Source organism: Acomys minous (genome assembly GCF_964271855.1).
Source record: "Acomys minous genome assembly, chromosome: 3".
Taxonomy (NCBI): domain Eukaryota; kingdom Metazoa; phylum Chordata; class Mammalia; order Rodentia; family Muridae; genus Acomys; species Acomys minous.
In genome coordinates, this window is record NC_140485.1 from 28,297,210 (window position 1) to 28,310,567 (window position 13,358).

The 13,358-nt window shown below is 41.7% G+C and overlaps 1 protein-coding gene across 4 annotated transcripts in view; it reads left to right on the forward strand.

Moving 5' to 3' along the window:
- ZNF106 (zinc finger protein 106) overlaps positions 1-13,358 on the forward strand; it is a gene marked incomplete at its 3' end in the record, with an annotated part of 54,890 nt that overhangs the window by 11,565 nt on the left and 29,967 nt on the right. For 2 of the 4 annotated variants that reach the window (XM_084776343.1, XM_084776344.1), the window contains exons 3-4: positions 5,079-5,140; positions 11,925-12,122. In XM_084776343.1, coding sequence (XP_084632469.1) covers positions 5,079-5,140; positions 11,925-12,122 — 260 coding nt within the window. The remainder of the gene's footprint in view (positions 1-5,078; positions 5,141-11,924; positions 12,123-13,358) is intronic. The other 2 variants (XM_084776346.1, XM_084776345.1) reach the window with 1 other exon arrangement.

The following is a 13,358-nucleotide window of genomic DNA, read 5'->3' on the forward strand; positions in this document are numbered from 1 at the left end:
ACAGTATTGAGTACTCTGGAACTGTAGTTAAGATAGGCAGTGACTTGTTTGTTTGTGTGTTTGTGTGTTTGTGTGTTTGTTTTTGTGACAGGGTTTCTCCGCACAACTGTCCTGGAGCTCACTTTGTAGACCAGGCTGTCCTCATACTCACAGAGCTCCTGACGCTGCCGCCCAAGTGCTGGGATTAAAACAAACTTTTTTAAACTAAAAGAATTTGCTTGTGCCTTAGAGAAATTGGTTGCAACTTCTCACTTTTGGCCTTTTCTTGCCTTTATATTTTTCTTTGAAAATAAAAGTTGTTTGTAGTTTTTGTTTACTTGTTTGTTTTAGATCACCCCACCCCACCCCCCTTGAGCATCTTACTACGTTATTGACTGGCTTGGAATTTACTGTGTAGACCAGGCTGGCCTTAAACTTACAGGGATCCACCAGGCATGGTGGCGCATGCATTTAATCCCAGCACTTAGGAAGTAGAGGCAGGTGGATCTTTGTGAGTTCGAGGCCAGTCTAGTCTACAAGTGAGTCCAGGACAGCCAAGGCTACACAGAAAAACCCTGTCTTGAAAAAACAAAAAAACCAAACTTACAGGGATCCTCCTACCTCTTTCCTGAGAACCGAGATTGCAGGGTGTCACTTTGACTGGTTATGGATGGAGTTTTATTTATTATTTTTTTAATTTTCATTTATTTTTATTTTATGTACATTGGTGTTTTGACTGCACCTATGTTTATGTAAGGGTGTCAGATCCCCTGGAACAGGAATTACAGTTTTGAGCTGCCATGTGGATGCTGGGAATTGAACCTGGATCCTCTGGAAGAGTAGCCACTGCTCTTAACCTCTGAACCATTTCTCTAACCCGTAGATGAATGTTAAATTCTGTCATCTGCCTTTAACCTGACTCAGTTTTCAGATGCGTATTGTTGTAGTTGATGACCCTCACTTAAGGGCTAGAAAGGGTCACTTGCAAAGCTCTGTCCAGATGAAAGTTTTTGTAGAGACAGACAGGAAACAGTCTTCAGTAGAATCACCATCTCAAAAGAGTGTTTTGAAACAGCTATCCTCTATACCACTACTGAAGATTAAAGCAACAGTGGGCCGTTGAGTGGTTCCACTAGCTCTGACAGGCCGTTTATGATGAAGAAGTGCGTTAGGTACTGACAGCATAACATGATGTTTGGTGTCAGATCTTCCTGGACTTGGAGTCCAGCTTGACCACTTGATTATTAGGGACGCAGCTTTGCACATTTGTTTCTTCAGGGCCTAGCTCTGTATGTATGTATAATAAGCACTTTAGGAATCCCTGGTGAATGGAGCAGCTAACTTCTCTACACCCTGCCATCCTTCTGAAGTTAATACTCAGTGATATTTTGTGGTTTAAGGACAAATGTGTTTGATTCAACACAGGGTATAGTATGCAGTAATCAGCAGCTGAGTTGTGGCTGTTTATTAGCATATATGTAAGCAGCCATTCTCTGTACATGAGATGTTTACAGCTCCTTAAACGGTATGTAGGTGCCCTTTCTTTTCCTTTTTCTTTGGGTCTTGCTGTTTGTTTACTCCTCAGATTGGGGAAGTTGGAAAGCGGGGAGTAAAGCACAAGGATGACTGAGCTGCTGTGCCTTAGCCCCCCTTGTCCCAGCCTAGCCTTGGTGTGTAGTGTGCTGTTTAGCCACATTAGTTCCCACTCAGCTCAGTTTCTCAAGAATAAGCTACAACTCTTATTTAAGGTTTGACAGAGCCCGGCACATAAATTGTTAACAAGCACTTGTTGAATGAGTGTGCCTGCCTATGTTGAACATAGATGGGTATTAAAAACAAAAGTCTCTCGCCAGGCGGTAGTGGCACACGCCTTTAATCCCAGCACTCAGAAGGTGGAGGCTTTGAACTCCAGATCCACCTGCCTTGGCCTCCTGAATGCTAGGTATGCAGCGTTGTGCCCAGCTACATCCCAGTGATGGGATTTTTGTTGTTTATTAAAATCTTAATTGTTTTTATTTTATGTATATAAATGCTTGGCCTGAATGCATATTTGTGCATTGAATTGATGCTTGGTGCCCACAGAGGTCAGAAGGTGGAACCAGATCCCCTGGAACTGATGTTGTGGAGAGTTGTGGGTGCGGAGAACACACCCGGCTCCTCAGCAAGAGCAACCAGTGCTCTTAACTCCTGAGCCATGCCTCCAGCCCCTGCGAGTGTGAGGTGCTTTTAAAACCTGCATAGAGATGCTTTGTTTGCTTTTTAAATAGGTGTTTTGCCAGGGCTGTAGAGATGGCTCAAAGGTTAAGAGCTTGCCTGCTGCTCTTCAAAAGGTCCTGAGTTCAATTTCCAGCCACCACATGGTGGCTCACAACCATCTATAATGAGATCTGGTGCCCTCTTCTGCCATGCAGGCACACATGCAGGCAGAACATTGTATACATAATAAATAAATAAATCTGGAAAAAAAAATAAGTGCATGTCTGTACACCATATGCATGCCATGCCCAAGGATGCCAGAAGATGGCGTCAGATCCTCTGGGACCGGAGTTACAGATGGTTGTGAGCTGAGGAGTGGCGCTGGCAGTCGAACCTGGGACCTGGAAAAGTAGACAGTTTTTTTAAACCACTGAGCTACCTCCCCAGATCCAAGATAAAGACTTTATTTTTGGTTTTTGAGATAGGGTTTCTATGTGTAACAGCCCTGGCTGTCCTGGAATTCACTCTATAGACCAGACTGGCTTTAAACTCACAGAGATCCACCTACCTCTACCTTCTGAGTGCTGGGATTAAAGGTGTATGCCACTATCACCTGCCAAGAGATGTTTGTTTTTAATACTTATCTATGCTCAACGTAGGCAGCCATATTCATTCAACAAGTGTTTAACAATTTATATGCCCGGCTCTGCCAAACCTTAAATAAAAGTTGTAGCTTATTCTTGAGGAACTGAGCTGAGTGAGAAATAATGTGGATAAAAGTAGACAAACCCGGACTGAGGAGATGGCCATTCAGTGAACTGCTTCCCATGCAAACATGAGGACCTGGGTTTGGACCCCTAACACATAAAAGGCCACTGGCAGCAGGGCACATCTGTAATTCCAGCATAGGCACAGGCAGTTCCCTGGTGCTCTCTGGCCAGCCAGCTTAGCTGAGTTGGTAAGCTTCCAGTTTACTGAGAGATTGTTTTCAATAAGGTGGAGGGGCTGAAAGATGGCTTAGTTATTAAGAGCACATACTGTTGTAGCAGAGGACCCAGGTTTGGTTTTAGGCACCCATGTTGGGCAGCTTACAACCATCTTGAGTCCACAGGCTTTATTATTATTATTATTATTATTATTATTATTATTATTATTATTATTATTATTATTATAATATTATTTTTGTTTTTGTTTTTTGAGGCAGGGTTTCTCTGTGTTAGCCTTGGCTGTCCTAGACTCACTTTGTAGACCAGGCTGGCCTCGAACTCAAAGCGATCCACCTGCCTCTGCCTCTCCACTGCTGGGATTAAAGGTGTGCGCTACCACGCCCAGCTTAATGCACGTTCTTATAAACGCACTTTAAAAAATTAAAAATGAGGTAGAAAGCAATTGAGAAATATGTCCAACGTTGATTGTCTTCTGACTTCCACAGTCTCTCACACACACACACACACACACACACACACACACACACACTATGTATATATGTACCTACATGCATGTGTGCACACCAGCATGAATGGGAACAAGTATTACACACACATAAAGGAGCCAGATAGTTTTAAAAGCTAAGTGATTCGAAAGCCTTTGGGAACAAGTATTACACACACATAAAGGAGCCAGATAGTTTTAAAAGCTAAGTGATTCGAAAGCCTTTAAAAACCACTTTATGTATGTTTGTCCACACATACCTGCATGTGCACCACACCACCAGGGGTCGTCAGTCCCAAGGCATGCCTTGCAGCCCAGCCTAGTCTACTTAAAATACCCAAAAGTTCCTTTATAAAAATGAGAGCCAGCTGTGGCGATGTTCACCTATAACCCTAGCAGTGGAGAGGGAGGTAAGAGAACCGGGAATTCAAGGTCACTCTCAGTGACATAATGAGTTTAAGGTCTTCCTGGGCTAAGACCTTACCTCAAGATAAAAATAAGCGTGAAATACAGCCAGAGAATTATTTAATGTGGAACTCATGTTGCTTTAAATTGGAAAGAGGAATCACAAGATTTTTTTGGATGCAAGGAATTTGAATCCAATTTTTAAATTATTTTTTAATTTTTAAACAATTTATTCAGATTACATCCTGATTGTTATCCTCTCACTTGTAATCTCCCATTCCCCACCCTGTCTCAATTTAAAAACATTTTTTTTATTTACTTTTTTTTTTTTTTTTTTGAATGTACTTTTGGTGTTTGGCCTACGTGAATGTCTGTATGACACTGGAACTTGAGTTGCAGAAAGTTATGAGCTGCCCGGTAGGTGCTGGGAGTTAAGAGCAGCCAGTGCCCTTAACTAACTACTGAGCTATCTCTCTAGCCCCGTATCCAAATTTTCTTTTTTTTTTTTTTTTTAAGATTTATTTATTTATTACTATGTATGCAGTATTATGCCTGCATGTACACCTGCAGGCCAGAAGAAGGCGTCAGATCACATTATAGATGGTTGTGAACCACCATGTGGTTGCTGGGAATTGAACTCAGGACCTGGAAGAGCAGTCAGTGCTCTTAACTGCTGAGCCGTCTCTCCAACCCCCCAAATTTTCTTAAAACAATGATTTACTCTTATTTTTATTATTTACCCAGACATGTGTATGTGTTTTATGAGTGTATGCAGTGTGCATGTGTGATCCCAGAGGAGGGGATGGGACTCCCCAACCCTGGCCTCCCACTGAATTACAGGCAGAAGTGAGCTGGGACTTGAACTCCAGTCTTCTGGAAGAGCAGCATGTGCTCTTAACCATTGGACCATTTCCCAAGCCCTATAACCCACATTGTTAATTGAACATCTACAAGAACTACCCCCCCCACCCCCCCACCCCCACCCCCACCCCCCCCACCCCCACCCCCCCCACCCCCCGCCCCGACAGCAGTCTCTTGCGTTTAATCTGCTCTGTTTTGTTTTGAAGGAGATGGACAGACACATGCGGAGCATGCTGCATCACAGGGAACTTGAGAACCTCAAGGGCAGGTAATGAGAGCAGCTTTCCTCCGTAAATCCGTTAACATGGGGGTTTAAGTGCTGATGTTATCTGTCAACTTACTTTGTAATAATCCGTCATAATAACTGTTGTCTTATGACACTGAATCATTGTTCAGGTTTAATAGCAGTAGATTTTGGGCATTTATAAAATAAGCCCTGGTACCTTTGTGCATCTCAAATCCACCGTGGGTAGAATTCGTAGCACTTCAGACAACTAGAGGATAACAAAGTTGAGCTGGCAGGAGCTGGCTCATTCCTACATAGTGGCCTTGCAGCTGTACTTAACCGTATTTTTGCTTTAATGAAATTAATTGTGTGCTGTAAACCTCCAGTCTTGCTGAAACAGCCTGGGAAATCTATGACCTGCTAAGCTATGCTGAAGCTTATTCGTGTCTGCAAAAACCAAATAAGGGGTCTTGTGTATTTGAAAATGTTCTGTTAATGATTTAAAGCTTAAGATGTCTAAAAGAGGTTTAAAAAGAAAATGTGGAGCCAGGTGTGCACCTGTGATCCCAGCACTAGGGAGGCAGAAGCAAGCAGATTTCTGTGAGTCCAACCTGGTCTACAAGTCCAAGTCCAACCTGGTCTACAAAGTGAGTCCAGGACTACACAGAGAAACCCTGTCTTGAAAAAAGAGAAAAAGAAAATGTGGTATGTGTGTATATTCCATGCCCTTTTTTCTGTATGTCTTTTTGGCTAATGTGCATCTCAAGTGTAGAGATTAAAGGTAACATTGGTAAATTCAGAAATATGAATTATATTTTATTCCATGAATAAAAGTCTAAAGCTACCACTCTGTTGTTTGATATTATGTGTTATTAACGTTATTGTAACGTATACAGGTTTATCTTGTGTCTGTAAATTAATGCGCTGACTTCAGCATCTCATTAGTAGATAAATTAATTTGTTCCATGCCTGAGTCCTGTAATGTGTAATGGTTAAGCTTAGTGCCCCCCCCCCCCCAAAAAAAAGGCTTCACTTAGAAAGACAAATATGGTGTGTATCCACTGCTATGTGGATGTTAGCTGTTAAGTCTTTGACAGGCAAGCTGCAATCAATATAACCACAGAAAGCTGGGCATGGTGGCTCACGCCTTTAGTCCCAGCACTCGGGAGACAGAGGCAGGCAGATCGCTGGGAGTTCAAGGCCAGCCTGGTCTACAAAGTGAGTCCAGGACAGCCAAGGCTACACACAGAAACCCTGTCTCGAAAAACCAAACCAACCAACCAACCAAACAAACAAACAAAAAAGCCCAAACAAACAAAAAAACAAGCCACAGACGTTAGACACAGAGCAAGGGACTGGATGGGAAAGATGAATCTCTGTAAAGAGATGGCTGTGGGTGGGCAGGTCAGGGACAGTAATAGGAGGGAGAAGGGAGAAGGGCAGCTCAGCTAAAGCTCAGGGCCATTTGAGGGGTCATAGGGAAGCCTAATGCAGTAGTGGAAGCATCCTAAAATACACACTTAAATGAAGGAGATCTATAGTATATGGTCAGGTTTGGAGAAAATTGCATGAGTTGCTGAGAAGAGTGTATTTTGTGTTTGGGTGGAATGTTCTGTAAATATCTGTTAAGTCATTTGGCTTGCTGGAGGTCCTGCTTTTTAGTGATTGTGTTTTTATGCTGGTGCCAAGGCATCCGGGTTTGGGATGATTGTAATTCTAGGTGCTTGTCTTTCTTGGGTGGGTGTTCTGTTCCTGGCTTTCTGTTGCCTTCTCTGGGTCTTAGAGAATGGGGCCTGTGGATTGCTCTCAACTCGGCAGGTGTGGCCACTGGTGGTCCCAAGTAGAACATGTTTCTAGGTATTGGAAGCTGACACTAAGAAATAGGGATGAGCTGTTAGCGAGGGAGTTACTGTTGCTGGGAGAGTCCACAGAAGGAAGGAGGTGAGAGCTGGGTGTGTGGACTCCTGGGAGTGGATGCAAGGAGGCCCAGCAGGTGAGCTGCTACAGAGCTGGGGATAAAAGTGGAGGGTTTGAATTGGAGGGCTGGAGGGACCCCCTGAGTTTCCCAGCCAGTGCTCTAGCCATTGAGCCAGCTCTACAGCTCATAGGACCATCATCATCATCATCATCATTATTATTATTATTATTATTATTATTGTTATTATTTTAACAAGGACTATTATTTTTAAAGATTTGTTTGTATTATTTTTAAGTGTGTGTGTACATGTGGATGTGTGCCATGGGTGTAGGTGCTTGTGAGCAGCCTGGTGTGGATATTGGTCCTTTGTAAGGTCAGGAAGCAGTCTGACTACTGAGCTCTCTCTCTCTCTCTCTCTCTCTCTCTCTCTCCGGCTTCCCCTAATACTTTTTATAACAAATTTTATGTAAGATTCAAGTTATAATGAATATAGAATCATAGTGGTGGCCCATACCTTTACTTCCAGCCTTCAGGAGGCAAACGCAGAAGGATCTCTCTGTGAGTTCAAGATCTACACAGGGAGCTCCAGGACGGCCAGGAATACAGAGAGAGACCCTGTCACAAGGGGGGGTGGGGTGGAGAATAAAAGTAAGTCTGTCCGCCTTATTCCTCTTTCATAAAATGCCTTTCCATCTTGCTATATAGCCCATCCAAGCTTTATATGCATTCACAGTTGTAGGGCTACACACATGCTTTGTTCTCTCTGGACCTCATGCCAATTATATGTTGCTCTAAAACTTCTTTTTCTCCTGTAAATGCCATCTTGAGCACTCTAACTCAGTTTTATTTAGAGAAACACACAGAACAAGTTTCCTCATATGCTATTTGCAGCCATAACAAGTTTTATATAATTTTCTAGTTCATAACAAGTAAGTCACATGAAAAACCAGCTGGTCAGACAAGTTTCTAAGAGCCACATAAAGTCTCAAACCTTTTGTTTTGTTTTTGTTTTTTGAGAGAGGGTTTTTCTGTGTAGCCTTGGCTGTCCTGGACTTGGTTAATAGACCAGGCTGGCCTCAAACTCACAGAGATCTACCTGCCTCTGCCTCCTGAGTGCTAGGATTAAAGGCGTGTGCTACCACCCCCCCGGCTCAAACATTTTGTTTACTTGGATCATTATTTTAAAGACAGTCATAACTAGTTTGTGCCTTAGAGAAAAATACTCATCAGTCCTTATTCGGTAAGGGTTTTAATGGGCTTTTGTTTGTTTGTTCGTTAATTTCTTGGGGGGGGGCGAACAGGGTTCAACACAGGGTTTCTTTGTGTAAGTCTGCTCTGTCGACCAGGCTAGCCTTGAACTCACAGATCCACCTGTCTCTGCCTCCCGAGTGCTAGGATTAAAGGCATGTGTCATCATGCCTGGCTACTTTGTTAAATTTTTAGATTCAGTTTTGAAGGTAAACTTAATGATACTGGTAAGTTTTCTTTGGTTGCTAATAAGGGACATGGAGTAGATGTGTGATAATTACAGTCTCCAGATAGAAGCTGTCAAAGACTCAAGCCTTTATTTATCAAGCAGCTGTTGTGGTTTAGTTAGAGCAAGCTTAATAAAGAAAGGCTTATGCATAGAGTATCTTAAGACTGCCTTTGTACATGAGGGGAAATTGTGTGGTGACAGGATGGAGCTAATTTAGGCCCTTCAAATACCTCGATGAAAATTATGCCTTTATTAGCCATGACAGAAAAGCAGTACATTATATCCATAACTATATGTTTATATAAAGTATGTAAGCCAGTTATTAACAAAAATTTCAAAAGAGGTTTATTGTCGGCTTGAACATAAGAAATTTTTCTCTTATAAAGTCACAATCAGCAATTTTGAAAAATATTAAGAAATTGTACAAAAGTCTCAATAGAATGAAACCAATGGTATAGCAACATCCAATTCAGCCTTTTTTACATTAGGTAGAAATGTAGATGATGACATTGAACTCAAAACGATTTTCTAAGTAACAGCAAGGTTGGTCTGGGTCTCGGTTACACTTGTATGCAGTGTTTGTCATATGGTCTCCATATGTCTTGTGGTGCTGCCCATTGTGGACAGATTCCTGGACATAACTTAAACTTTCTGTGTTGCTGTTACAAGTTAGCGCCCACCTAGAGTGTGCTAGCATCAGTCTGGTATCTCAGAGAACTTTATTCTTGATAAGATGGAAGAAGTAGATAATGATTCTTCTTTTTTGTTGTTTTGTTTGAGACAGCCCTGGCTGGCCTGAGACTCACTACGGAGACCAGGCTGGCCTTAAACTCACAGCTCCCTGAGTTCTGGGATTAAAGGTGTGTCCCACCATGCCTGGTAGTGATTAATCGTTAAATATATAGATGGGGTTAGAAAATAATGCATTAAAGTATTATAGGATGATATGGAATTGAAACATTGAATTCAGGGTAACCAATTGATGATTTTTGGAAACCTGGCCAGAACTCTTTATTTAAAAAATTTAAATAACGCCGGGCAATGGTGGCGCACGCCTTTAATCCCAGCACTTGGGAGGCAGAGGCAGGCGGATCGTTGTGAGTTCGAGGCCAGCCTGGTCTACAAAGTGAGTCCTGGACAGTCAAGGCTACACAGAGAAACCCTGTCTCGAAAAACCAAAAAAAAAAAAAAAAATTAAATAAGCATTTGTGCTATAAAGCACCCTCCAGAAATGTAATATTTACGTTTTCTTTTTTTCAGAGATCCTTCCAATCTAAGTAATAGTATTGTGCTGGGTGTCGTGGCACACACACACACACACACCTATCCCACCACTCTGGGAGATAGAGGCAGGCAGATCTTTGTGAGTTCGAGGCGAGCCTGGTCTGCAAAAGTCCAGGGCAGTCAGGGCTGTTATACAGAGAAACCCTTGTTTCAGAAAACCAAAAAAAGAAACAGTAGTGTGTGTGTGGAGGAGGTGTCTCTGAAGTTTTTTTCTTCTTCTCTGTCTCTTCCACCCCTTCCTTTTTTCCTTCCTTCCTTTTCTTTCGACAGAGTCTCCCTATGTGACCCTAGCTGGTCACTTTGCTGTGTAGACCAGGCTGGGTCCACCTGCTCCCTCTGCCTTCTGAGCTCTGCAGTTAAAGGTGTTTGCAGTCGCTGACTTGCTCTGCTTCTTAGTGTAGTGCTGCACATCAAACCTATGCCTCCTACCCTATGCTAGCTGGACGCTACCTACCATTATGTTATGCTTCCTGCCAACTGTATTGCTTGTATTTATTTTTATTTGCATGCAAATGTATATTTATGTAAATATATGTCATGCGAGAACAGGTGCCTCCAGAGGCCAGAAAAGGGTGTCCAATCACATGGAGTTCATGGGTCTCTGAGAAAACAGAAAGTATTCTTAACTATTGATCCATCTCCCCAGCCCCTAGTATTTCACTTTAAAATGTACCAGGCACTTAAAAGATTTTATTTTTTTATTGTATATGAGTGCTCTATTTGCACGTACACTTGTTATGCCAGAAGAGGGCATTAGATCACATTACAGATGGCTGTGAGCCACCATGTAGTTGCCAGGAATTGAACTCAGGACCTCTGGAATAGCAGACAGTACTCTTAACCGCCGAGCCATCTCTCCGACCCCATTGTTTCAGTTTTTGTAGTTTGTAACTCTAAGTAACATAGCATCGTGCTTGGCATTTGGTAATTGCTTGGTATGGTGTTTGTTTTGTTTTGCTTTGAATGGACATTCAGATGATCTGCAGCAGAAACTGTCTTCTAGTAAATGGAGTGCTCAGTTTCAAGGACTCCTGTTAATTCATATCAATTTTGCCTATTTTAGTTGTGTATTTGTTAAAAAAAAAAAAAAAGAGAGGGGGCTGTGTGTTTCATGGCATGACTGAGGTGATTTATATAGGTACATAGATGTAGACACACAAATTGATGTAGGAAGCACAGAAATACAGCTACCGTAAACCCACAGTACAGGATCCTGGAATCATTAGATAGCCACAGTTGCTTGTTTTTCATTAGTGACTGTGTAGACAGCTGACTTAACCAAAGGATTGCAGGAAGCTTAAAAGCAGTTAAAGTATTGATCTGCAACAGGTCAGAAGAGGATTAAAGATTTTGCTTGTTAAGACTGGCCAAATGTGAGATTTGCCATTGTATTAAGTAAAAGAAAAAGCAAACAAAAGCAGGTTAGCCAACAGTTTACTTAAAGGCCAGTTTTGCTTGTATCTGGACCACATCATTTTCTGAAACTTGTGAGAAGCATTTGCCTAACACAGCTGTTAACTTCCTACAGTTGACATGGTTTCCATTACCTTTAAAATAAGCCCTGCTGAAGCAGAGTGTGTCACATGAATCGTCCAGACCAAGAGCATTTGCTGGGACTACCACTGTCATTTGCCAGGGTCCGGAATCTTCACATTCCAGGCCCAGCGCCAGCTGTGCAGCTTAGTTACTGGCCTGAGATTGGCTGTTCCCCCTCCTCTTTGCTCCACCCCCAGCATTCACTGGAGATTAAATGGATGTGCTGTCACCAGCCTTTCTGAGTGCAGTTGGCACCATGGGTGTGCCTCAGAGCGGCTTATGTTTGCTCTGAGCCCCCTGCCCTGCTTCCCCTTTCACCATGTTTCCTCTGGCAAGATTTTAAGTACAGCAATTCAAGAAGATTTCTCCTAAAGCCCATTATTAATCTGAAGTGTGTTGCCTCTTGATTGCTGGAAAAGAATCTAAAATTTATTCCAAAGTAACCTATAAACAAACTTACTAAAAAGTGATGAAAGGAACATTGGCCATTTATTAACACTGATTTTTCACTGTGCCCAGCTGTCAGTGCCTTTCAGAGGAAACTAGGAATCTGGTGAGTGTGCCATGCCAGTGGGGAGAATTGAATGTCCTTCATCTCCCTCTTTCCCTAGGGACAGTAGTCATGAGTGCCGAGTGTGCCGGGTCACAGAAGTGGGTCTCTCTGCATATGCAAAGCACATTTCTGGCCAGTTGCACAAAGATAATGTTGATGCCCAGGAAAGAGAAGATGATGGAAAGGAAGAAGAAGAGGAAGATTATTTTGACAAGGAACTAGTTCAGTTAATACAAGAAAGAAAAGAACAAAGTCGGTAAGTTGTTTTGGTTTGGTTTTCCCTTTTTTGAGATAGAGTCTCATGTAAACAGCGAGACTGTCCTGAGGTTGCGCCTCTAGGGTTTGAGCTAAGAGCTCACGTTAATAACTGAGCTACATTCCAAGCCCCTTGACTTGACGTTTGAATGATAATTAAGCCCATCTTTAAGAGCCTAAAGCTTAATCTACCTTAAATAGAAAGTTTTGTTTGACTTTGCTCTCTGGGGACTAAGGACTAGGAAATACTGCCTTGAGATGCTGAATTATTTGCCCTTAAACTCAGTCTTGTCTTTAGAACTAAAAACCATGGTCAACACTGTATCTTGAACTGCTTTTATTAGTATCCAATTTTTCTACTAGAAAGCTATAGAGTATAAGTTAAACATCATTGAATAGACATTTCATCTACTTTTCATTTGTATTATTATTCTCTTGGGGGGAAGGATTACCTCTTGCAAATTAGCATGGTGCTTCTTCCAAATTTGAATTTTACCTTTGAAGTTTTAATAACTATACAGTGCCTGGTTCACTCTGGGTATTTTTTATGAATATTAATATCTTAAATTTGACAGTATCAAGATTAGTTAAGCAATATAAGGTCCCTAATTATACTTCATAATTTTATGCCTGTGTTTATGTATTCATGTGTGAGGCATTTATGGTTTTACTTGCTTATTTTTATGGCCTGAAGTTTTTTGCTTGCTTATTTATTTTTAAGTGAGCCAGGCAGTCGTAGCCACAGCTAGTCTCCAGCTTGCTCATAGCCAAAGATGATTCTGAACTTACTTCTCTATCTCCAAAGGTGCTGAGATTGTGTGTGTGCTGCTACACCTCAGTTTGGCTTAGGGAACTTACTTAATGAGACTGATGAGAAAATTTCCAACTCAAATACAAATTTAAAGTTATTCTTGAATATTAGTTATTCCCACTTTTACCTTTTTTAAGTTAGAGATTTAAATACAGATAGGAAATGTGTAGTTTTACCCTAAATATTAATGTTAAAATAAAAAGTCCTTGAAAAAGACTTTCTTAGTCTTAAAATGCTCATAGCAATGTGATTGTTGGCCCCTTGGGCTGTTTGTTCTTCTGCTACCATTCTCACGGCTGCAGCCAGCTGTAGTCTGGGCTTCTCTTTTAGGAAGTTACATGGATAGGGCACTAATTTCTGTTTTGTTCTTACACAACAGAACTGTTATAGCTTAGCTGTGTAAATAATTAAATATTGTAGAGGCTA